General features: G+C 35.9%; 6 protein-coding genes and 1 long non-coding RNA gene across 11 annotated transcripts; 6 read left to right on the top strand and 1 right to left on the bottom strand.

Annotated features, from left to right (window-relative positions):
• The first annotated feature begins 417 nt into the window (after positions 1-417).
• On the top strand, positions 418-5,618 carry AT1G76280 (Tetratricopeptide repeat (TPR)-like superfamily protein). Of its 5 annotated transcripts, none has more exons than NM_001334718.1 (14): positions 418-627; positions 720-786; positions 867-936; positions 1,053-1,240; positions 1,415-1,522; positions 1,610-1,792; positions 2,046-2,489; positions 2,832-2,927; positions 3,035-3,208; positions 3,591-3,818; positions 4,001-4,144; positions 4,232-4,420; positions 4,654-4,773; positions 4,855-5,618. In NM_001334718.1, the coding sequence occupies exons 1-14, from the start codon at positions 614-616 to the stop codon at positions 5,245-5,247; spliced, it is 2,418 nt and encodes an 805-aa protein (NP_001322864.1). In that variant the 5' UTR covers positions 418-613; the 3' UTR covers positions 5,248-5,618. The 5 variants fall into 5 exon arrangements, with proteins under 5 accessions (NP_001322864.1, NP_177755.3, NP_001031285.4 ...); NM_001198480.1 differs by having other exon boundaries at positions 594-627; positions 1,427-1,522; positions 4,855-5,293; NM_106278.5 differs by lacking the exon at positions 2,832-2,927.
• A 791-nt stretch (positions 5,619-6,409) lies between these two features.
• AT1G76270 (O-fucosyltransferase family protein) lies at positions 6,410-9,988 on the top strand. The gene is made up of 9 exons (NM_106277.4): positions 6,410-6,861; positions 6,940-7,030; positions 7,161-7,237; positions 7,342-7,430; positions 7,512-7,695; positions 7,995-8,176; positions 8,526-8,628; positions 8,727-9,058; positions 9,185-9,988. The coding sequence occupies exons 1-9, from the start codon at positions 6,658-6,660 to the stop codon at positions 9,639-9,641; spliced, it is 1,719 nt and encodes a 572-aa protein (NP_565129.1). The 5' UTR covers positions 6,410-6,657; the 3' UTR covers positions 9,642-9,988.
• On the bottom strand, positions 9,932-13,002 carry DWA2 (DWD (DDB1-binding WD40 protein) hypersensitive to ABA 2). The gene is made up of 13 exons (NM_106276.5): positions 12,788-13,002; positions 12,625-12,708; positions 12,422-12,554; positions 12,162-12,273; positions 11,926-12,025; positions 11,683-11,810; positions 11,447-11,516; positions 11,100-11,188; positions 10,915-10,960; positions 10,672-10,742; positions 10,519-10,592; positions 10,378-10,436; positions 9,932-10,238 (listed from the first exon to the last, which is right to left on the bottom strand). The coding sequence occupies exons 1-13, from the start codon at positions 12,830-12,832 to the stop codon at positions 10,197-10,199; spliced, it is 1,053 nt and encodes a 350-aa protein (NP_177753.1). The 5' UTR covers positions 12,833-13,002; the 3' UTR covers positions 9,932-10,196.
• Positions 13,003-13,969: 967 nt separating this feature from the next.
• AT1G76250 (uncharacterized protein) lies at positions 13,970-16,751 on the top strand. Its single transcript, NM_106275.3, has 2 exons — positions 13,970-14,783; positions 15,861-16,751. Exons 1-2 carry the CDS (start codon positions 14,253-14,255, stop codon positions 16,632-16,634), a joined length of 1,305 nt encoding a protein of 434 aa, NP_177752.1. The 5' UTR covers positions 13,970-14,252; the 3' UTR covers positions 16,635-16,751.
• Positions 16,752-19,262: 2,511 nt separating this feature from the next.
• Positions 19,263-20,490, top strand: AT1G76240 (DUF241 domain protein (DUF241)). The gene has a single exon (NM_106274.4). The coding sequence runs from the start codon at positions 19,320-19,322 to the stop codon at positions 20,244-20,246; it is 927 nt and encodes a 308-aa protein (NP_177751.1). The 5' UTR covers positions 19,263-19,319; the 3' UTR covers positions 20,247-20,490.
• Positions 20,491-22,469: 1,979 nt separating this feature from the next.
• AT1G09613 lies at positions 22,470-22,688 on the top strand. Its single transcript, NR_139660.1, has one exon. It is a non-coding gene; the product is annotated as an other RNA (long non-coding RNA).
• A 15-nt stretch (positions 22,689-22,703) lies between these two features.
• AT1G76230 (uncharacterized protein) lies at positions 22,704-23,517 on the top strand. Its single transcript, NM_106273.4, has one exon. The coding sequence runs from the start codon at positions 22,815-22,817 to the stop codon at positions 23,202-23,204; it is 390 nt and encodes a 129-aa protein (NP_177750.1). The 5' UTR covers positions 22,704-22,814; the 3' UTR covers positions 23,205-23,517.
• Positions 23,518-24,223: the final 706 nt, after the last annotated feature.

Here is a 24,223-nt window from a genome sequence, read left to right as displayed (position 1 = left end):
ACTGATAGTTTAATACTATTATGTCGTTTCATTGTTTAAGCACACTGATAGTTTGATATTTTTGTATCAGGTGCTGTTGATTGAATTATGTTTTTTTTTGTTCTTGATTTACTTTTTATTGGGGTAGTATTCATGATGATTAATGGAGACTATGTTATGTATATAATGTTAGAAACCTGGAAATATCTTTCACAAGTTTTCACCTTTAAGCAATTCATTTTGATAGAAAAATAAATATTATGAGATTAATCTTTCTTCCATGGATCAAGGCAAGCTAATAGCTATCATACAAACTTATACCAGCCCAGATCAAATTAAACCGGAGAGAAATTGGAATGCCCAATCAGAAATGCATAAATGGGCCAAATGTGAAGAATACGGCCCAATAATTGTTTTTTCCATCAGAATGATAAACCTGAAATGTTTTCTTTTCGGCAAGCTTCTCTCCTCTTCTAACATGGTCGCATCTGCTAGAACCAGATACACATAATTGAAACGAGTTTCGATAAATGGAAATGTTCGCTTACTGATTTAGAGTTTAGATTTTTAGTTTGTGAAGTAAGTTTTCGCCTTTTCTAATCTCGAAGAACCTCAGAATCGAGCCTGGAAAGCCATGTACAGAGCTCTGTAAGTTGTTTTGGCAATTTTTTTTTTTTTTTTTGTGTTGCCTACTATTTCAATAAATGTTCATTGACTTGCTTCGTGTTTGTGCAATGAAGATGGCTTTCTCCATTGCGATTTATTGTGAGCTCGTCGTCGTCAAAGTTAACGCCTTACGTATCTCGAGTTAGTTATCTGTTCCCTGTGTTTCTTCAATTAAATTTGAAGACTTATTGCAATTTGATTAAATGGGTATTTGATTATAGGGACGAGGACTAAGTGGAATTGATAATGGGGCTGGTTGTTCTTGTTCTCGTAGTGTCACGACAATGATTGGTATGTCTGATTTTAGCCTCTTCGTATGGTCTATTTGTCTCAATATCTATTTGATGTTACTTGGATTATGAAAGACGAGATTTTTTTGACTTAAGAGTGCATGTTTCCATATGCAGGTAATGAATTCATTCGATGCCAAGATGAGTCAAAGATCTTACAGTTGCAGATTGTTGATGCCCTTCGTTCAGGAGAGAGGCAAGGAGCGTCAGCATTGCTTTTTAAGTTAATACAGGGGAATTATTCACTTAGTGCTGATGATTTTCATGATATTCTATATTATTGTGCTCGATCACCGGATCCTGTGGTAAGTTTGATATATGACAAAGTCTCCCTTTGGCTTTGTTTAATCTTCGTTTATCTTTCACAAGTTATATTTCAATGAAATTTTGGTAGGGCTGAGATGTAAATCTGTAATTTGTTTCTCATAATACAGTACTCTTGTTGTCTCTGACCTCAAGGCAGTAATTTGTTCCTGTAGTTTGTCATGGAGACTTACAGTGTAATGTGCAAGAAGGAAATTAGTCTGGACAGCAGATCTTTGTTGTTCATAGTAAAATCCCTTTGTAATGGGGGACACTTAGATAAGGTATAATTATTCCACTCGAAAGCCAGTATTTCCTTACATAATGCGACTAAAAGAGATGAGTAAATAGTTTTGGGCATACTTGTTCAGGCATCAGAGTTTATTCACGCTGTCAGAGAAGATGATCGTATATCTCCTCTTCTGCCTATCTATAACTTTTTTCTTGGAGCCTGTGCACGAACGAGAAGCGTATATCACGCTAGTAAATGTTTGGAATTGATGGATCAACGGAGAGTGGGGAAGAATGGAATAACTTATGTAGCACTTCTCAAGGTTAGTTAAGAACATATCATTTTTCAGTGCCTTAATCTTTTTGTTTTTTTCAAGAGCTGGTCGTATGCCAACTTTAAAATTTGGAGTGTAGAAGATCTGGAGAGGACTTATCTTTTTGTTATTGTCTCCATTTCTGTCTTAGCTTTGCTGTCCCTTAAGGACTTTCGTTTGTTCCTTGACATGGAGGTTTCATTTTCATTGATCTGCATAATTATCTTCTTTTTCTTTGTTATCTGATTAATATTATTTTCAGCTTGCAGTTTTTCAGCGCAATCTATCAACTGTCAATGATATCTGGAAACACTATGTCAACCACTATAACCTGGATATACTTTCTCTCAGAAGATTCATATGGTCCTTTACAAGGCTAGGGGATTTGAAATCAGCATATGAATTATTGCAACACATGGTGTATCTAGCTTTAAGAGGAGAGTTCTTTGTTAAATCCAACAGAGGAAAATTGCATTCCACGAGACTGTATATTCCTGTACCATCAAAAGATGAAACAGGATCAGAGAAATTTGCTTTTGGAGTAACTGATCGCATTGTGGACTGCAATTCGTCTTCAAAAGTGGCTTTGCCGAAAGGTCACAATAAAATCCTTGCTATTAGGGTCCTCAGGTGGTCGTTCAATGATGTGATTCATGCATGTGGACAATCTAAAAACTCTGAGCTAGCGGAGCAGCTAATGCTTCAGGTATCTCCCACTTCTTTCCCATTCATCCATTTCATGTCCTTATCCACTCGCTATGCTCTGCGCGTGATACTGTAGAGTTATGAGAAGAAAAACTCTTTGAACATTTGTAGAAGACAGTTGCAGCATTAACGAATCTTATAGTGGGAATTTTGATCTTCTGTCTATGACCTTGATTTAAATTTCGAAGCTTTCATGATCATTGATACGCTCTTTACGTCCTCGTTGGGCTATAAAAGTCTGTTATATAGTCCGCTTCCCTTTTGTCCTTTAACTGGTTCGGGTCCTGCTTTGTGGTATTTGGTGAAACCTCATTTCTTTCTTTCTTCTTATCTGCACTAAAAGATGCAAAATCTTGGGTTGCTACCATCAAGTCACACATATGATGGTTTCATTAGAGCTGTTGCATTTCCAGAAGGATATGAATATGGCATGACACTGGTAGGAGTTTGTATAATGTACAAGCCATCTCTTTCAACATTTCTTTCTTTCTGTAGTTTCGGTTTTTTTTATAACGATTTCTCTTTATATATCATATCTCTACGCAGTTGAAAGTAATGCAGCAGCAGAATCTGAAACCATATGATTCAACTCTAGCTACGGTTGCAGCCTATTGCAGTAAAGCCCTTCAAGTTGATTTAGCTGAACATCTGCTGGATCAAATATCTGAATGCTCATACTCATATCCTTTCAATAACCTTCTTGCTGCATATGACTCCTTGGTGAGTTAGTTTGATTCTACATATTGGAAGCTATATACCGTAGCTACCTCGTTTACCTTTCGCTGTTTGTGTATTCTGTTACAAGTATATTTCCCGAACCCTCAAGTTCATTAGTTTGATCCTAGATGCCATAGAAATTTCAAAAGACCGTACTTGTGACTATGTTGCCACTCTAATCATAGGAGAGTCTTGGAACAAAGGGTTAATGATCTGTTCTATTAGTTCGTACTCGAAATATTCGTACAAAAATAATCGGCATTCTAAGTGGTTGTCTTGTTAGTATGTGTCCATTTTTAGTACATAATCCTTGAACCTAAACAACTTTATTCTGTTTATTTACGGGTGTAACTGTGAGATTCAGCTTCTTACTATTGCTTTGTAGGATCAACCAGAGCGTGCTGTCCGAGTTTTGGCTAGAATGAAAGAGCTAAAACTGCGTCCAGATATGAGGACCTATGAACTGCTCTTTTCCTTATTTGGTAATGTAAATGCACCATATGAAGAGGGCAACATGTTGTCCCAAGTAGACTGTTGTAAAAGGATTAACGCTATAGAAATGGACATGATGAGAAATGGTTTTCAGCACAGTCCTATCTCAAGGCTGAATGTGGTTAGTTTCTGCTCCATATAGATAGGTCTTGACCTGTTTTAAGCAGATTAATCAAATGTAATATTAATCTGGAAAATCCCTTTTAAGGCGATACTATCAATCTTTACTTCTTCATTGTGTATGTTTGTGTTATATATCAGAACAATGGACTTATCGTTTACACTTTCCTTTTTCTTTCCCAGCTTAGAGCTCTCGGAGCTGAAGGTATGGTGAATGAGATGATCCGACACCTGCAAAAGGCTGAGAACCTCAGTGCTCACAGCAATATGTATCTAGGAACGCCTACATACAACATAGTGCTTCATTCACTTCTCGAGGCAAACGAAGTAAGTTTTCATGGTCTAATAGCTTTATCAAATTTCCACTGGACCAGCATATATAGCAATATTGATCGCTACTTAAATTACATGCAGACTGACATGGTGATCAATATATTCAAACGTATGAAATCATGTGGCTGCCCTGCAGACGTTGCTACCTACAATATAATGATTGATTGTTGCAGCCTTATTCACTCGTATAAATCAGCTTGTGCCCTAGTTTCCATGATGATCCGTGACGGGTTTTCTCCAAAAGCTGTTACATTTACTGCTCTGATGAAGGTAATAACAAAGTATCTGATTACAATTTTAAAAGTTTGCTGCCATTGTTTCTCAAGAACTTGCTACAAGTAAGTATTCAGTTCAGGATGAAAGAATTCTACACACAGTACAGACACATACCAAATTTTCTTGAACCATCGCTCACGCTCAGAACTTCCAATTTTTTTTTTGGAATCTAGCAGCTTATTGCTGTTCATTTAATTTTAATTAACTAAAGCTGTGTATCCTCTTAGATTTTGTTGAATGATGCGAATTTCGAGGAGGCACTCAATCTCTTGGACCAAGCGGCATTAGAAGAGATACATCTTGATGTCTTATCATACAACACCATTTTGCGTAAAGCGTTTGAGAAGGTAAAGATATTTGTTGTAAAAACGCTTAAAGTAATGAAAGTGAATAAACTGCTTTAGTATACACATAACTTTTGTCTGCAGGGAATGATTGATGTGATTGAGTACATAGTGGAGCAAATGCACCGAGAGAAAGTGAATCCAGATCCAACGACATGTCATTATGTTTTCAGTTGTTATGTGGAGAAAGGGTATCATGCAACAGCTATAGAAGCTTTGAATGTTCTGAGCTTAAGGATGCTCAACGAAGAAGACAAGGAGAGTCTTCAGGACAAGAAAATAGAGCTAGAGGAAAATTTCGTCATGAGCGAAGACCCTGAAGCTGAAACAAAGATAATCGAACTGTTCAGAAAATCTGAGGAGCATCTTGCTGCAGCACTTCTGAATCTAAGATGGTGTGCAATGCTCGGGGGCCGGATAATATGGTCGGAAGACCAAAGCCCCTGGGCCAGAGCACTCTCCAACAAGTACGGTTAATAGGTAGAATGGGAAGTGTTTTCCTGAATAAGAGCTGGTGTTGATTATCTGCCATTTCACTAAGCTGCTCCGTTTTGGTTTTGTATCCTATACAAACTAGTTAGTGACAACACAGTTTTGGAGGTCACCAATCGATTCGGTTAGATGAGACGGATCAACAATACGGTTAGAAGCATTTTTAAGCGGCTACGAACCACCTAAATACAAGGCGACTTGCGAACCATCAAATGCGAGTTTTGTTATTTACTTTAGATTCTTACTGTAACTTTTGTTTATTTTTACCTTTCAACAACTGTGTATCAAAGAATTAGCCAAAGATATTCCAATTGCACCTGGTTATACAAAGTTATAAGTATGTTTTCTGAATATGGATTTAACCACTTTTGAAATAAAGGTAACAAGTGCAATGCATATGATATTGAAACTTGATCACTTGAAACAAAGAAGAGAATATTTACTGAGAAAACATAAAGGACAGATGGAAACGACAGAAACAAACTTAATAATGTTACAACTTGCTCCTGTTTTTCTTTTGTAGTTTACTCATCCAAATACAAATCACTGTCCATAGATAGAGGACCAATCCTTTACTTAGCTGATTTCAAACCATAGAATACCAAATTTCTAACTAAAGTATATTGTACAACAATGCAAAACAAAAAATAATGATACTTTCCTAAATTTTAAATAAATAAAAAGAAGAAGATATTTTCTCTTTTAACCAAAATGATTTATGTTTGTTACTTAATTACATTACTCACTAACTATTATCTTTTACTTAATAACTGAGGCCAATTCTCTTCTTCTTTGTCAACTATTAGGGACATTTGTTTTTTTTTTGGCCGACTTGGGGACATATATCTTTGAGTGTTATATGTATGTGTATTCCATTGATTCATATAAAGGCCCTGATAATAATGTTTTTATCAATGTGATAACAACTAAAGTTAGGCAAATATGAGTTTAACCGAATTACGTATAAGCTAATACTCAATTTAAGACTAGTAAAAAAAATCAATGCTGCCGACTGCCGTCATTAAAGATTTTGATATTAATCTTTGCTTTATTTTACCCTAAATGTATAATGTAAGCTAATATATATCAAATAATTGTTAGTCAAAAGTCATCAAAATTAACAGATTTTTATTAAACAGATTGTAATAAGATGGAAACCTCTCTATAAGAAGTGCTCAAAAACAAAGGAACTCAATTTCTCTCTCTCTCTGATGATTTTGTTTGTTTGAAGAAAAGAGAATATTGTTGTTTGTCTCTCGTGATCGAAACAATGCTTTGTGATTCTCAAATACAGTAACATTTTCAACATGCTTTGATTCCAAAAATCCAAACTTTCATTCTCTCTCTCAATCTCTCTATATCTCCGAGCAGCGAGGTAGTTGCACGGCGGCCGCCATGAATTTCCATCGGCGGCGCTACCCTTACTACAACCGTCTCCGTCGTCTCCTTCCTCTCGTTATCGCCGTCTCTCTATCTCTCCTCATTCTCTTCGCTTTTCTCTCTTTCCTTGCTCCGCCTCCTGGAGATTCCGATCGCCTTCCTCCACGCGTTCGCTACTCATCCAATGATGCGATCAAAGCTACAGGTTTCCATATTCCGGTTAGTGGGTTTTATCATTCTTCGCTAAAGTTTGAAACTTTTCCGACCTATTTGATGATTTAGTTGGATCCATAACAGAGAGCTGGAGGCAGATCAGATCGTGATATCTGGCGTTCACGAAATGCTGAATTCTTTTTTGGATGCAGCAATGCAAGCAGCAAATTCGCAAGTGCGTAACACTCTTAATCATATTCCATTAGTTAGTAACACTGATCTTACGAAAAGTATGAAACTTTCGATTAGTATGGAATCAAGGCACTGATTATCAAGTCATACAAAATCCGATTACTTGTTTGCAGATTCGAAAGCAGTGACGAGAAATGATCGATACTTGGTAATAGCCACTAGTGGTGGTTTGAACCAACAACGAACTGGAGTGAGTTTTGTTTGACTTCTCTTGTTAATACCTATCTTCATGGATTATCAAAATACAAGCATTTGTTTACTATTAATCAGCTGATGGGTCTAATCCTTCTACAGATTGTAGATGCAGTTGTTGCGGCAAGGATTCTAAATGCTACTCTTGTTGTTCCCAAGTTAGACCAGAAGTCTTACTGGAAGGATGCCAGGTCTGAGACAGATTAAGCATACTTAGCTTTTTCTTATGAGAAACGTTATGCATCTTTGTAACTTTGTGAATTTTTGTGCAGTGACTTCTCGCATATTTTCGATGTTGATTGGTTTATCTCATTTCTGTCTGGAGACGTCAGAATTATAAAGCAACTTCCACTGAAAGGAGGGCGTACATGGAGTACAAGTAGAATGCGTGTACCACGGAAATGTAACGAGAGATGCTATATTAACCGTGTTTTACCTGTTCTTCTCAAAAGGCATGTAAGTTTCCTTCTTTCGCTGAAACTTTTTACTTATTGCATTTAAAATATGTCTAAGCAAATTGTTTGTTGTCTGTATTGACTATTTGCTTAGGGTGGTCCAAATAATTGTCTTCACAAGTCTAACCATTTAATTGTTTTCACAAGTCTTTGGTACTATTCTTTTTTTTGGCATGCCCATTTCGTTGATTGCTACAATATTGATGTTTGCTTCGAAACATGAACTTGAAGCAGTGGTTGTCTTTTGGATTAAGCATCTCGATTTATTCTTATATCACTTTTGTCTGTATTATGCTTCAGGCAGTTCAACTGAACAAATTTGACTATAGACTTTCAAACAAGTTGAGTGATGACTTGCAAAAGCTAAGATGTAGAGTAAATTACCATGCTCTAAAGTTCACTGATCCTATACTTACAATGGGTAATGAATTGGTCCGGCGCATGAGATTGAGGAGCAAACACTTCATTGCTTTACATTTAAGGTAGCACCACCGCTCATCTCTAAATCCTAGTATTTCTTTTATTTTTTTCACTTCGTCACTGAACAAGGGCATTATTCTGGGGAGAATTAACATGTAGCACAGCTGAACCATCCTGTAGTGAATGCTCTTAGCTTTTTCTTTTTGGTAAACCTCAGTACTCATATCTAATAGAGGAGATTGCATCGTGAAACGAGTGGAATCAAATACATAAATATGTTTATCCTGGAGTTCCTCTAGTGACTCCATCACATTTTTGATATTCTAGTCAACAATTATGATATTTTACATTTACCTCTTGAATCTCTATAAATACTAGTGTTTGACGCAAGTGATATTGATTGTGTTGCAGGTATGAACCTGATATGCTTGCATTCTCGGGATGCTATTATGGTGGTGGTGATAAGGAAAGGAGAGAACTTGCAGCAATTAGAAGGAGATGGAAAACATTACATGTAATGCCTATTCTGTATAATGTTTCAGAAATTACATGCGATTCATTGTACTCTATATTAACAAGGTACCGATGACTAATTTTGCAATTTTATTGCAGATTAACAACCCAGAGAAACAGAGGCGACAAGGAAGATGTCCACTCACTCCAGAAGAAGTCGGACTGATGCTTAGAGCTTTGGGATATGGCAGTGATGTTCATATATATGTCGCGTCTGGTGAAGTATATGGAGGAGAAGAATCATTGGCTCCTTTGAAAGCACTCTTTCCACACTTCTATTCAAAAGACACTATAGCTACAAAGGAAGAGTTAGAACCTTTTTCTTCGTACTCTTCTAGAATGGCTGCACTCGACTTCCTTGTTTGTGATGAAAGCGACGTATTTGTAACCAACAACAATGGCAATATGGCAAAAATATTGGCTGGGAGGAGGTACTGAAACATCTTCTTCTTCTTCTTCTATGTTTTTTTGGCTCATCTCTTTGTTTAAGCATTTTTCAGTTTGTTTCTTTGATGGAATTGCAAAGGTTTAAGCTTTTGGTTATATGAAATTTGCAGGAGATACTTAGGACATAAACCCACTGTTAGGCCGAATGCAAAAAAGCTTTACAGATTATTCATGAACAAAGAGAACACGACATGGGAGGAGTTTTCATCTAAAGTCCGTTCGTTTCAGAGAGGGTTCATGGGAGAGCCAAAGGAAGTAAGAGCTGGTAGAGGTGAATTTCACGAAAACCCATCCACGTGCATATGCGAAGATACAGAGGCTAAGGCAAAGGCGCAATTAGAATCTAGAAAACTTGGAAAGAAAAACAAATCCACTAATAAAGACGCAGCAGTAACTGTAACCAATGATGATCAAACCGAAGAGGATGACCCAGATTGGTCGGAGCCAGACTATGAGGAAGAACAGAGTGATCTTCAGGACAGAGGATTATACAACGGGACAAGTTTAGATTACGATGATCCATCTACCTCTGATGAGCCTGAGCTTGAAGCAATGCTATCAGATTAGTTAGATACGCATCAGTGACCTTCACATCACTACACTGAATCTGTCCTCTGCTTGGGCACTTCACAGTGAGTTTTCCAACCTTGGTGCTAAGCCTTGTTGTCACCATTTTGCATGTAATGTCTCCTGTACATAGAACCACGCGATAGAGCATTGTTTTGTTTATCAGGATCTGAGGACAGATCAATTTTTTTCAGTCATATTTTAGTACTCGGAATTGTGGCTTTACCAGAGAAAGTAGCTATAGAAAAAGGGAAAACAAGTAGGCATGTGTAGCATTATGACACCGGTGATTACTTGATCCGAATATTTTCTTTACAATAAACTGAATTATAGCAGCAGGTTCATTGACTTTGTACCAAAGTATTTTCACGAGGTTTGGTTTTACATCTTTGTGCCTTGTGCTGAGAGATAGAGATGAACAAAGACACGAGTAAAAGTTGAAGAACTGTAGAAGAATAGTTTTGATGTTGTGATTATTATAAAAACATTCAAAATTTGTCTTAAATGATAGCATATGAATGCAGCTTTTTCTTTGAAGCCTTCTTCCATCGGGACCTATCTTCTTGGCAGGAAAGGCTTGACGGATTCGATCACAACCTAACATAAGCAAACACCAAAATTATGAGATGAACTCTCCAAACTGCTTTCAGAATTTAGAATTGTTTGGGGTAATAAATCGTCTATTTCTTAGTTCTCCATAGTTCTTTAGGTTGTTGTCAAAAGCAAAGTCACTTACCCTACCGTCATATGACAATGATGCAAAAATCCAAGGCTCACGCGAGCTCCAAGCAAGGCCTGTGACAGCAATTATATAGTGACTTCATGCAGTTTTAGTGGGAAATTGTGGTAACTAAACTCAGTTTGTTCCAAGAGTTACCGTAGACACTGTCTTCGTAGTCAGTATAAGAGTTTAGTAACGGGTTCACACGCTGACGTGATGCTTCCACCGGGCTGCACAGCATCGGCATTAGAATAAAAGTTCAAAACAAAGTTGGAAAAATTGTTGTGTGCGATAATAAAGAGAATTAACCTTTCTGATGTTTTATGCTCACTAGATGCTGAAGCAAACCACAAGTTGACAGCTGAGTCTGTTCCAACGCTCTGTGTTTGGTTAATTTATCAGAAACTGACACTTTAAATATACATTGTGAGTGACAGAAATTGTTCTAGAATCATCGACTAGCAGCTTAAAGCTGTCAGTAGTGACAAGCACAATAACAATTTAGATTCGTTCGACTGTGCTAAGAGAAAAAAGGTAAGAGAAAATGGGTACCAGAATTAGCTCTTCATACTCAGGGTTACACCTGACAGCCCATGTCCTGTAAAGAAAATTCAGAAAGAACAGTCACGCTAGAAACAAAATTTCAGGTCGAAAGCATTAGATTTGTGTGCATATGAAGCAGAATCATGGAAGAGAAAAAATAATAATCCACAAAAATGAGTTTAGAGGTAAATTACCAGTGTGTATGACCAGGGAGCTCTTGCACAGGAAACTTTGTCTTCCGAAGATCCCAGAGATGTATACCAGATTCATCATCCGCAGAAACCTACACAATCGACAGTCCAATGCATAAATAGAACCATCTGATACCATTTCTGTAAATAGGGGACCTACTACCTTTCAGATAAAAAGTTCTTGCTATGAAGAAAAAATTAAATCAGAAATGACACAATTACTTCCTTGTTCCTACCCATTTGCAATCTATATAACAGATTGTTTTCTAACTTTGGAGCACTGTGTAATTCTTTGTTGGAATTGCTTGACAAGCATTTAAAATATTTGCATACAGAGAGAGAAATCTTACGAGTATATGTTCTCTCTTGAGATTGTAGTCAACATTACGTACATGGGCACGTTCAATTGAATTATTCTTCCTGTAAATATGCAAACATATCAAGCTCAACATAAAGGTATCTGATTTTGGAACCCAAAAATTAATAATGACAAACTATTGACTAGAGGAAACACGCTAGCTGTGCATGCAGGAATACAGTATATTAACTTTCATGCGAACATAAGAGAGGAACAAATATGACATACTTCATAGTACGTAAGTCCCAAAACTGGATAGATGATTCAGAAGTTGCTGCAACAGAATTCACATCATGTGGATTCCATGCTCCACCAGATAAAGAATGACGCATACCAGCTGACTCCTTAGATAAAACCTATAATTAGCAAAAAAGATGATTAAGCGGAAAGTACCTCAAAGGTGGTCTAAAAACACAGGAGGCAAAAATGATTTAATGGGTTTATCCTTTCTCTTGTTGTAGCAACAATCACCTCCGCACTTTTCTTTGAAGAGTCTAAACTCCAGAAGACAAGATTTTGTTCATCCATGCTGATTAACTTGTCAGAATTTCCAGAGGGACACCAAAGAACGCTGTTTCCACAAGAGGTATAGAGAGTCTTCATGAAAGTGAAGATAAGAAAGTTACAAGTTCTAAGACTTTTTAAACCACCGCACTTATAAGCACACCCAGTAGATAGACTGCTGAAACTGTAAACAATGAACTCACCAATTAATCTTACCAACATGTGCATCAAGGGAAGCAACACATTCCAATGTTGAAGAATTCGATTGACCATATGGCTCAGGAATCTGCCATATTGCTGCTCCATATGAGTCGCCTTGAAATTGAAAACAACAACACTGTAATTCTCCTCTGACAACACTGTAGTTTCAATTTCTGAAACTTTATGCATTCAATCGGAAAAGTCCGATTTTTTTTACTTCAAATCAACTCAAAATTAGAAGTTTCGAGATGATGAGAATTACCAGTGGAGAAGACAGTAGAGAAAATGCGTTGATCAAAAGGGGAAGAAGCAAGGTCCCAAATTTCATTAGGATGCGAGAACAATCCCTCACATAACAGCTCAGATCCACCAGAAGACAAACGAAGCAAATGAACCTTAAAATTTAACAAAGTCAGAATCTTCCGATCCAGAAATAGAACGAAACAGATCTTAAGAATCAATCACCTCATTTTCTTCTTTCAAGCTTAGGGTTCCAGTGAGGAAGCTAGTGTGATCTCTATCTGCTTTAACATCCGATATACATCTGGCCTGAAAACAGCAAATTTTCCACCATTAAGAAAGCTCGTAAATTGACAAAGGATCGGGCATGAAGAAGATCGTGAACTACCTGATACTTCAAACCATAACCAATACCCGATGATCCTCCTTGCATTATGCTCTTACGCCTGAGCTAACGTTACGGATTCAGGAAGAAGAAGATCTCTCTTCAACGATTTGCCGCTCTCTGATTTTGCTGGGTTTCGTGAAGATGATACTAATGGGCCAATATTCATTTAAATAAGCCCACTTTTACAAACTGAATCATAAACTGTTTTATTTTTGCTTCTATGGTTGACATTTGACAGTTGACACTCATGGCCCAACAATAGTTTTGCAAATTTTAGATGCAAATTAAATAAATAATTTAAATAAACATGTAAATAAATGAAAATTGAATAGATTCATATATAATAAACAGGTAAATAAAAGATCTATCACTATTGTAGTACTCCATATGTCCCATTTTATTAGATGTTTTGGCTAAAATCACATGTTTTATCATTAATAAAAATTTAACCAATAAAAAATACTGCATAATTTAAATAATCATAAACTATGGAATTAATATAAATTATGACTAGAAACTAGAGAAAAACTAATTGGGAACAACAACAAAAAAGCTTTAAAAATCTTATATACTAGGGAAAGTATTATCTTGTTACCAAAAACAGTAAAAAGTCATGGGAAAGCAAAGAAAGAAATATTATATATTAATTTCTAAGGTAATAAAAATATATGTTTAGAGCACTAATAACAAATTTGGAACCTCATTTCTTCTTTACAATTGAAGAGCAAATTCTATATATAATTATATATTGATATATGTGAACATTCTAATTAATACAATGCTCTCAAATGAATATACTACATAAAGTCATATCTTGGATAACAAAAAATACTTTTCTTTTCCTTTTGTTGAATACAAAAAGTAAAACTTTTCTTGCAACCCAAACTATCCATTTCTTTACTAGTCCACGTACGCCTTTCAAGATATCAATCTCTTCAATATACTTGTCAACATCCCCTAATACACAATGAGTGGGGGTCTAACAGTTACAATAAACGTGAAGACTGTAACGAGCATATTTAGTGAAGAGTTTATTCGAATTGATTACTGTAACGATCGAGCACTAAAACTATTCACCAAAGTATTTCAAACATTCATAAATTATTTACTAAGCAAACAAAGAAACGTGAAAAAAACAAAAGTAACATTGATCATTTCCTTTTTGAAAACGTAATCAAATACGTATATTTTAATTAATTATGCATCGGTTTTATACAGAGCTACATAGATATTTCATATCTCTCTCTAGAAGAAAAGAGAAAACGAAAACCAAACCCACGCGTAATGTTGATTTCACCTTCCACTCCAACAAACCAGCGCCTCTCCGAATCACTTCAAAAGTTTTGAAGAAAATCAAAACTCTATAAATACAAAAATCTCTCTCTCGGCAAATGAAACGTGTGTGAACAATCCACGGTGGTGGTTATTCTCACAGATTAGGGTTACGATCACTTACGCCGCCGTTATGTACGTTTCCAGGAGAATCTCCGACGTCGATCGTCGTCTTCTCCTCCTTCTCATAATCCCATCTCTCACCCTCCTCGTCTTAATCTCTTTCTCATCTCTCTCACTTGATCCTTTTCCAACTCTAGCCCCTCTTCGTAACCTAATCTACACTCATACCCTAACCGTCACCGATTTCACCGTCGAATTGTCAGATTCGAACCCTAACGACGTTATCCAAGCGGAGGAGATGGAAAATCGACGGCGGAGGAAGAGGGAGGAGTTGGTTAAGTCGAAGATTGCGGTGTGTTTGGTAGGAGGAGCGAGGCGGTTTGAGTTAACCGGACCGTCGATTATGGAGAAGATCTTGAGGGTTTATCCTAATGCTGATTTGTTTCTTAATAGTCCTCTCGACAAAAATTCTTTCAAACTTCGGTTACTTAAGGACGCACCAAGACTTGCTTGGGTTCGTATCTTTGAGCCTAAGCCAATCAATGAGACTGAGCCGATGGTTCGAGTCCTCACACCTATGAATTCGCCCAATGGCATTAAGGTAATTTATCGACTCTTTTGAACTTCCTTACCTTATAAATTCTTTTCACTAACTTTCAATTAATTAAATGTTGGAGTATTACATTAAATTTTTAAGTGCATAAAATTCGGGAATATATAATTAAGGATAAGAAAGTGATCAGGAGCGGGGACCTCCGTTTAGTTGGAGAGGTTTAGGGTTGGTGTAACCGTTTCTTGATCCGTACGTTACTCATGTGAAGGGATTTTTTGTTTGATGATGGGTTTGGTATTTGATGTTGTCACAATCCCATCCAATATGATATTCTTTTTTATTTCCTCGTTACTTTATAACAAAATTGCGGTCAAAAATGACGCTTCTAAAGGTATTAACGGATGTCTCTAAGATATGGGTGTGATAGCAATTAATTGTTGACTATATTTGTTAATACTATGAGTTATTGCCTCTTTCTCGATTCGGGTTCTATAGTTAATAGTATGAGACTGTTAGGTTGAGATTGAAGTTATGATTATCTTTGAAATTTCTATTGTTTAGCAACTCGCAAGATTTTGTAGCCGACTAGTCCGAGACTGAAATTGACCCCTTACCTTATCCGGACCCACGTTTCCTGATAAAGAAGATCTTGATTAATCTGACAGCTTGTAAATTCACATAGTATATTGTTTGTATGGAAAAAGGTATTCTGTTTTTTCTTGTATTTTTTTAATTTATGGTAATAATTTTACGAAATGGCTAATGCGTGGCATGATGATGCTAATGTGTGGCGTGGTGATGATGTGAATCCGTAAGCTTTTTCGTGTATTTTTTATCAAGTAAATGGTTAATGCGCAGTATGGCATTAAGTATTATAAATATATATATACATTGGTATAAACTTTTGTTGAGTATCAATTTACGTTTATTGAGTTGATATTATTCATAACATTTTAGAACATTTTGACATTTCATGTTTGAAAAAGTGATTTTAACATGATAATATAAGTAGTCTAGTAAAACTAGCATTTTAACATCGAGTAATTTGTTTCTGTTATATTATTATTATTATTTTGTTAATCCATTATTTTCTCATGTGTGTTTTCTTATTGGTCTCAATGACAGGGCTTATTACAGTACTTCAACCTTGTGGAAGGTTGCATCACGATGATAAAGGCATACCAAAACGAGAATAACTTCACATACGACTGGATAGTCCGGACCCGAGTTGATGGTTACTGGGCTGACCCGCTCGACCCGGAATACTTCATACCGGGTCAATACCTAGTTCCACCTGGATCCTCTTATGGTGGTCTCAACGACCGTTTCGGCGTCGGAGATCTCAACACCTCGACGGTAGCTCTCTCTCGCCTCTCCCTCATTCCCGACCTCGATTCAGCCGGGTTAACTCATCTGAACTCCGAGTCCGCTTTCAAGGCTCAGCTCACAACCCAACGTGTTCCTTACGTCACCAAACCTCTCCCTTTCTGCATCATGACTGATCGGACCTACGATTTCCCTCCATATAGATACGGAGTTCCAGTGGCGGCACTATCGAGCCGTGGACCGTTAAACGGTGCCAAGTGCCGTCCTTGCACGGTCGCATGCAACGGCTCTTGCGTGGCAGAAGTGATGGGAAAGCTGAATAAAGAGTGGAGCTGGACAGAGTGGGAAAACGAGACGGTGGAGCTGTGCGACGCACATGGAGAATGGGAGAAAGGTTGGGAGAAGATTTTTGACGAAACCGCTGGAGAAAAACTCGCACTTGCGAGGAAACGAGTCGGTGGTTTGGATTCGAGGAGATGTGTGGAAGAGTTTGAAAATATGAGAGGAATGGCCGTTAAATGGGAAGCTCCCGCCTCCGAACAGATTTGTACTTTGGGCTTACGGCCCAATTAGAACATATCGGGCTTTAGGTCCAATTTAATTCGCTAACAAATTTTCCCAATCTGTTTTAGTTTTTTGCCTTTTAGTTTGGTTTGAAATATATATATCAGGTTACATTTGATCAAATGCAAACTAGATATATATAATTGCACATTGAGATTTGAGCTGAGCCAAGATCTTCCTTTTCTGAGAAAAAAAAAAAAAAACCAAAATATAGATTTACCACGTGAAAGAAGCAAATCTGTTCCTAATTTTGAATCTGTTACAGGATTCGATTTTTTCCACTAGTGCAGATTTTATACATCTTTTACGCATCCTTACATGCACCCACAAAGTGATACACTCTTAAGGAACAAACGATTTTAAGTTTTACTACTGGAAACTTTTCCTATGGATTTGGAAGACATTGATATGTGTATACATTGATATGTATACATAACTAAGTTATCTAACATTTGGCAGATGAATTGGAATCTCGTCACATCACGCGAGGAAAGATGCGGATATATATTATACATGGCTGGCTGTCTTTTATTTTCGACAAATGTTTTGTTTCGAATTATCTAATCTCATACCACTTCAGTGTTATATTTCAATATAGATTTTTCACAAAACTTTCAGTTTTCAGTTGAGTAATGACATAGAATTATAGTTTGTGTGAAAGAACAAAAAAAAACTTAAACGACAATAAACATTATCCCTTTAATGAAAACAAAGTATATCTAAAATATCAAAATTAAATTCAGTCATCATCAATACATGTAGAGAAACATGCTAAACCATGATGAATACACAACGAACAGAACTTCAAAATGAAAACGATGGCTCGTCTTTAGTGTTTTATAGCAAATTTAAACTGTCGGGCAAGCTCTCAACATCCAGTTAGTCAAGTATATTAATGGTATCATCTCCAAATAATGACATGTCATTATTATTCATGACCATCAAACTCAAACTCACCACAAAAATTTATAATCAAAATAATTGGAAACATCATGTGGATCTAAAACACTTGAATCGAGAAATATCTCTAAAATCCGATCACAGAGTCTGTGGCTCCTCACATTTCATTTCAGGTCAGTTGCAATTAAATCCACAAATCAAGTCACATGCTTTCAAAAATCTAATACTGTTAGCGTTAAGTAAGGCCCCTCTTGATGTTTGTGGATCTACGCCGAAACACTCGTATTAAAAGTCCACACGCTTGCACTACCTAATTATCTAATGCTTAGTTTTAAGTAAAATATCGACTTAAGGGCTATGTAAGATTATACAATTATATATCTCTTGTTTTCGTGATCGTGGTTGGACAAAAATGAAGTGTCGTGAACAAGAAAACCGTGATGTTGATCCTTTGATGCATAGTTGGAGCTGCCCTTCTCTGACACGTACCAGCTCACCCCTCGTGCTTTTGTTAATTACTAGACACATAATCTTCAGTCTAACAGTTTATTAATATGATGAAAGACCTGTTGTTATTATATAGATTATCATAGTCATAGATGTACATTGTAAAAATACTATGATGTATATATATTAAAAGTCTTGGGTCAAGCTGATTTGTTGTTATCGTCGATTAAAAAACGTGTACATGTTAGAGTTTTGTCCCGTGTATATTCATTACCTTAAACACTAAATGCCGTTGATATCCCGAATGTGCTCATCTTCAGTCGCTGATAGAGTTAATATAGGACGCCAATAACTTTAGATTTTACACGCCTTCTTCGATTGAAGCCGATCATAAATTTTTAATAATTTTATCCATATTAAGTTTACATTTAATTGATATAAAAGTTTATTTGAACGAACCAATTCGCCGAATGTATAAAATTTATATGATTAAAACTTATATATAACTCTATATTCTTTGTATTAATCATTCAATGTGTATATATGTTGATGATCGTTCATAACCATGTGAAAACAAATCTGTCTAACGGCTTAACGCGTCTAAACCCTTATACCAATATAAATTATAGAAGACTCAATTATGTTTATTTAATACGATACTACCGAGTGTGAATTTTATTTTAGAAAGGTGAGGAGTTTTGGATTGGAGTTCTAGCTAGGGTGGCCAACCCACGTGTGTCCCCTCTCCGCTTGAAATGGAACATTTGTTATGTCTCTTAACTCGTTAAGTCTGATTAATATACTCATTATTCACCTTATATCCTATCTATTATACTTTTTATTAGAAAACTATTATATACGATCCTTTAACCTTTATAATCTATGTAGTTATTTATTTGCCAAAAAAAAAAAACCTATGTAGTTATTTACATAACATTGGGACATGACATAGGTCACATAGCATTGAGTTTGGCTCTAGTTTAAGTCGGAAATTATGTAATCAAAACGTCTAATTAATATACAGTTGTATACACAATCGTGTAAAATTGAAACAAGAAAGTACTATAACGTCTAATAAATAGGTGTATGCTCGTGTAAAATTGGAAGAACAAAATAGATACGTATAAAATGTATATCTTAACCGAACTAAATAAAAATATAGTTGGGGAAATAAGAAAGCAATTATTCTCAAAAAATAGCGTAACTCTCCCACGTGCACATCATCTCATACTTCAATTGCCGAAACCCCACCAACTTGCGTATATAAACGCTCCTTGTTCCTCATCTTTCACCATTTCAAAATCAAACCATCACAACAACTCTCTCTTCTCTCTCTCTCCGCCGAGAATGGTTGGAGTTTTCCGACGATCACTCTCATTCCCTAACAAACCTTGCGGCCGATCATCTCCATCGTCAAAGCCACGTGTCTCTCATCACACAAGATCCATCAGTCTACCCTGCCGGTCTCATCCCTTAATCTCCCACGTTAACCACGAGATCTCTCAGCTCAAATCCTGGTTCTCATTCGCCGGAGAAACTCACAGCCGCACCACCTCTTGGATCACCGACGGTCTCAGTCTCCTCAAGGACGTTCAAGAAACGCTCGCTGATATACTTCAGCTCCCACAATCTCAAGAATCTCTACGAAACCGTCCTGTTTTCTTCGAGAATCTTCTAGAAGATCTTCTCCGATTCGTTGACGCTTACGGAATCTTCCGTACGTCGATCCTCTGCCTCCGTGAGCACCAGTCCGCCGCTCAAGTCGCTCTCCGTAAAAAAGACGACGAGAAAATCGCATCTTACCTAAAATCTCGCCGATCTCTCGCAAGAGATATCGCGAAACTGACGTCATCGATCCGTGAGCCGAAGACAAAACACCAACACTGCCACGTAGACAACGTTAACGGAACGTACGGTGACGCAGAGCTTGCGTCAGTTATAGGTGACGTCATTGAAGTAACTGTTTTGGTTTCCGTTGCTCTCTTTAACGGCGTTTACTTATCTCTCAGAGCCACCAAAACAACGCCGTTTATAGGGTTTTTGAAACGATCCGAAAAAAAGGAGAAACTAGACGAAGGAATCGTGGAGTTGAAGCAAGTTGAAGAGAAAAGCTTGATTGGTTTAAGCAAGAAGAAGAACGAAGAAGTAAAGAGTTTGATGAAGAGGATGATGGAATTGGAGAATTCGATCCGTGAAATCGAATGTGAGAGTGAGAAAGTGTTTAGGGGTTTGATTAGCACTCGAGTCTCATTGCTTAATGCCCTAACACATTAACTAATTATCACTCTCATTCTTTTTCTTCTTGTTTCCTGTCTATTTGCGTTATTTTGTCACATTATTTTTATTATTTGTATGAGGTTAACTACATGAAAGAAAATAGAAAAACAAATAAATAAACGATACTTTACATAATCCTTGTATCTATAACTCGATAATTAAATTCACCTTTTTAAAATTGAACTTTTGTTTTTGTTAAAAGGATTTTTATTTTTAAAACTGAACTTTGAATAGTTCACTTCCATCTTCACAATTCAGCAAACTATTAGCTAAAACAAAAACATAATTACATAACGAACCATATTTGTATATAAGTTGGAGACATTTTTATTTGAATTTGTTAAACAAATTTTATTTTCCACCGTAAATACTATATAGTTTTCTAGCTTAAAACATAACCAATCCAAATTATAAATGAACCGTGTGCTTTATTACCGTATTCCCAAATTTGCTGCCTTTTTATTGTTGTTTTTATGTTATAATTAGAAAAATACCAAATTTTGATCATAGATTTAGTTGCTTCAAACGAATTTCTTCTTGTTTTAATCTAGTTTTACAAAAAAAAAAAGTTCTTTGACAAGAGAAAAAAAATGGTTACGCGTTAATTAAGAACCAAGGTCTTTCACAAGCCATCTCATACCATGGCCATGCATTATCATTTATTTGGTAGACAACAAAACATCAAATATAAGAACACAAACAGCATGCGTGAACAAACTCACTTGACACATATACTTGCCGGAAATAATAGAGAGAAAATTTAATTAAAGGACATAAGAAGACATATAACTTGTAAGCATTTCACGTCGATGGATTCGTTTTGATATTTTGTGGCCTCTCTTAAGTTTTAATTAGTGATAACTCAGAATGCCACCACATGGTTTGTTAGGGATGCTTTTCAATTATCATCTTGATCTGATTCGGATTAGGACTTAATTATTTGACTAACACCGTATTAAACGTGGGGTTTGCTGGACAACAAACCTTAGTCTATATAGTGCTATTAATTTAACAATTAATTGGTTAATTATTAATTTTCTCTAACTTACAAAATTAGAATCTTTCCCCTCTTAGCGGCGGTACGTGTTGGCTGCTATGACCGGTTCGACTTGTGGATTCAATAACCGGACTAATCACTCATAAAATACTGAATCCGGTTTACCGTTGGGATATAATTGGGTTGGTTGCATTGAAATGCAACTTGCGTGTATTATTGTTGATAAAAAGCTTTACTTTGGTTGGAATAATGTTACAACGATGCCAAAATTGACAACTAGGATTTGGTTATGCCTTCAATCCAACTCCCAACAAAGAAGATAACACAGATGGAAAAGGATATTGGTCTTCAACACGAATGATTAGTCTTTGATTAGTTTAGGACACAATTAAAAGTTAATAGCACTATTTAGAAATTAGGATGAACTTTACATGTTCCTAATAATTTAGGACTTCAAATATCTTTACCCAATTATTGGGCACTATTTGTTATACATCAATTATGTATAGTTGGTTATTGTTGTCAATATGTATAGTTGGGGTTTATTTAGATGTTAGGTTTTATCCTTAATATCAAGTGAATGTTTTTTAATAATCGAATGTTTTCTTGTTACGACACAAACTAATATATATTTTTAACTTTCAAGAATGTTTTCATCGTTTAATAGCTGATTGTAAAAATGTATGCATATTTGTATATGCATTTCTTTTTGTCACACTTTAGTTTCATTTGTAAATGGAATATGGTTCAAGTCACATATATCTATTCTATTGAGGAATTCAATTTTACTTCGTGCCCAAAATGCCAAATAGAAAACGGTGTAGCTAATTATCAGAGAGAAAATAACAAAATACACCGCATTTAAATCATGTCTTACAAAACTTTTCCTTTTTTAATTGGGGTTTTAATTTATTTTCAGTTAATTGGAATCTAAACTAGACATGTTAGGTTATGTTTAGCAATTATTTCTGGTTGATTAATCATATAAAATGATTCTCAGGTCTATTGAAAGTGTTAACAATTGATGGCTAACAAATTTACACACAGTTTTAAAACTTTGTGGGGTTAGACGAAGCCAAACTTAAATTTTTGAGTAGTGTTCTAAAAAAGTTGTAACTTTTGTGTGGTACGAATTTTGAATATAAAACTTCGTGGGGCCTTTATATCAAAGTCCTTTTTTAGTGCACAAGTATATACATGATTAAAAGCAACGGTTCATTTCACGCCTTAACTACATGTCCCCCGTGTTTTAAAAACTTCCGAACAACACGCAGTTCCTAAATCAATGTCACCCATGTTATTGAACACTTTCCCTAAAAAATGGGCCTTATGATTCGGCCATATTTATAAGTAGGCCCATTTTTAGCCCAATGCAAATGTCGCATTTATCCCCACACCGCCACAGGTAAGTCTTATAAATAAAGACCTAACCCTCACTATCCACAGAAGTCTTACCATTACATTCTCAACAAAAACTCGCTGATTTGATCTCTCGTCGATATAACAATAGAGGTGTCTTACGCGTGATCTGAAACCTAGATTCGATTCAGTCAGAACTTTTGTCGAAGATGGAAAGACAAATCATGGCTTCTTCTAAAAAGGTACAACGGGAAGAGAATACGAAAGAGGAATATTTACCAAACAAGCAAGTTTCAGATGAATCAGAACAACTTGAGAAGAGTTGTTTGACAGAAGAAGAAGATGCGTGTTTGTCTGATGCTAGTCATAGCAGTAAGAAGACGATAAGGGAAGATGCAATTTGTGAATCAAAGAATAGAAAGAAGTATAAGCCAAGCAACGAATCTGGATTCAACACGTTATTTGATGATGACTGGCTTTTTGGTAACAATCAGCAAAAGAATGTTGTTACCACTAATAAAGCCGCTATCAAGAACGATGCAGAGATGATCATGAAGTTGCTGCAGAGATCATGTGGAGATTCCTTGTTTCCTAGCTAAGGCCCAGTTTTCGCCTCAATTCGGAATATTTGTATTACCATATACAGTTCCGTTCTAACTGTCTCTGTATTGTTTTCTCATCCCTCGATCGGATTTAGCCTTAGCCTGTGATCTATTCGGGTATGTATATTTCATATCCTATCATGAATATCTCTGTTAACTCGTAATCTGTATAATTTTTTGTCGTACAAGAGTTTCCTTTTTGTAGATTTCCTTTTCCTTGTAGTATTGGTTATCTACTTATCTTGTAGTCTCACATTCTTATCATGAATATCTCTATTTACTCATATTTGTATATAATTTGTTGTACAAGTGTTCCTTTTTTAGATTTCCTTTTTCCTTGTATTAGGTCTGTTGTGTATATGTATAATTTTCCCTATAGGTCAAAATAAATAATAATAGCAATTCATATACTTTGATCGTTTTAAAACAATCTCTTCCGATCCATTAATATTATGTGATAATAACGATAGCAAGAATGATCTATGAATTGTAGTTTGTTTCAACTATACAATAATTAGTTTAGTTTTCAAGAACAATAAATTTTAAATTTGATATATTAACACACTAATTAACTCAGCATGAAACCACATCATTAGTATTGCATATTCTGGTCTTATTTTATTATTTGTTTTTTAAATTACAAATTTTAGATAAATGTAAGCGTGGATAACACCTAGTTAATAAATAGATTATTATTATTTTGGTTTAAATAGGCTCTATTTTTTTTTGTAAGTTATACAATAGCAATAGATGTATATGGAATGTTATGATCTACCATGACGTTTATAAAAACACATCCAGGTTGTCACGAAACCAACTTGGTTGATGGTTTAGTTTAAGAAGTATTCCCATTCGTGCACATTCCCAGCTTTCCCCTAATTGGAAAACTATTATATTACATGTATGCGTGTATATCGTATACAAATGGTATTTGGACATTTCTTAATCTGTGAAATCTCCAATGGTATTATAATAAACGTTGCAGAGATTACGAGAGCGACTTCGCAGCCAACGGT

Source organism: Arabidopsis thaliana (genome assembly GCF_000001735.4).
Source record: "Arabidopsis thaliana chromosome 1 sequence".
In the NCBI taxonomy this organism is placed as follows: domain Eukaryota; kingdom Viridiplantae; phylum Streptophyta; class Magnoliopsida; order Brassicales; family Brassicaceae; genus Arabidopsis; species Arabidopsis thaliana.
The sequence above is the reverse complement of the archived record's forward strand: the minus strand, read 5'-3'. Positions and strand labels throughout refer to the sequence as shown.

Excerpts from the sequence above, each read along its gene's own strand:
- AT1G76280 (NM_001334718.1), top strand. Across the intron at positions 1,523-1,609 it reads ATGGGGGACACTTAGATAAG|GCATCAGAGTTTATTCACGC; the intron begins GTATAATTATTC and ends ATACTTGTTCAG. Across the intron at positions 4,421-4,653 it reads CATTTACTGCTCTGATGAAG|ATTTTGTTGAATGATGCGAA; the intron begins GTAATAACAAAG and ends GTATCCTCTTAG.
- AT1G76270 (NM_106277.4), top strand. The coding sequence starts at position 6,658 with ATGAATTTCCATCGGCGGCGCTACCCTTACTACAACCGTCTCCGTCGT. Across the intron at positions 7,031-7,160 it reads TGCAAGCAGCAAATTCGCAA|ATTCGAAAGCAGTGACGAGA; the intron begins GTGCGTAACACT and ends ACTTGTTTGCAG. Across the intron at positions 7,696-7,994 it reads CTGTTCTTCTCAAAAGGCAT|GCAGTTCAACTGAACAAATT; the intron begins GTAAGTTTCCTT and ends ATTATGCTTCAG.
- DWA2 (NM_106276.5), bottom strand. The coding sequence starts at position 12,832 with ATGCAAGGAGGATCATCGGGTATTGGTTATGGTTTGAAGTATCAG. Across the intron at positions 11,517-11,682 it reads TGGGACTTACGTACTATGAA|GAAGAATAATTCAATTGAAC; the intron begins GTATGTCATATT and ends GCATATTTACAG. Across the intron at positions 10,239-10,377 it reads CATTGTCATATGACGGTAGG|GTTGTGATCGAATCCGTCAA; the intron begins GTAAGTGACTTT and ends TGCTTATGTTAG.
- AT1G76250 (NM_106275.3), top strand. The coding sequence starts at position 14,253 with ATGTACGTTTCCAGGAGAATCTCCGACGTCGATCGTCGTCTTCTCCTC. Across the intron at positions 14,784-15,860 it reads ATTCGCCCAATGGCATTAAG|GGCTTATTACAGTACTTCAA; the intron begins GTAATTTATCGA and ends TCTCAATGACAG.
- AT1G76240 (NM_106274.4), top strand. The coding sequence starts at position 19,320 with ATGGTTGGAGTTTTCCGACGATCACTCTCATTCCCTAACAAACCTTGC.
- AT1G76230 (NM_106273.4), top strand. The coding sequence starts at position 22,815 with ATGGAAAGACAAATCATGGCTTCTTCTAAAAAGGTACAACGGGAAGAG.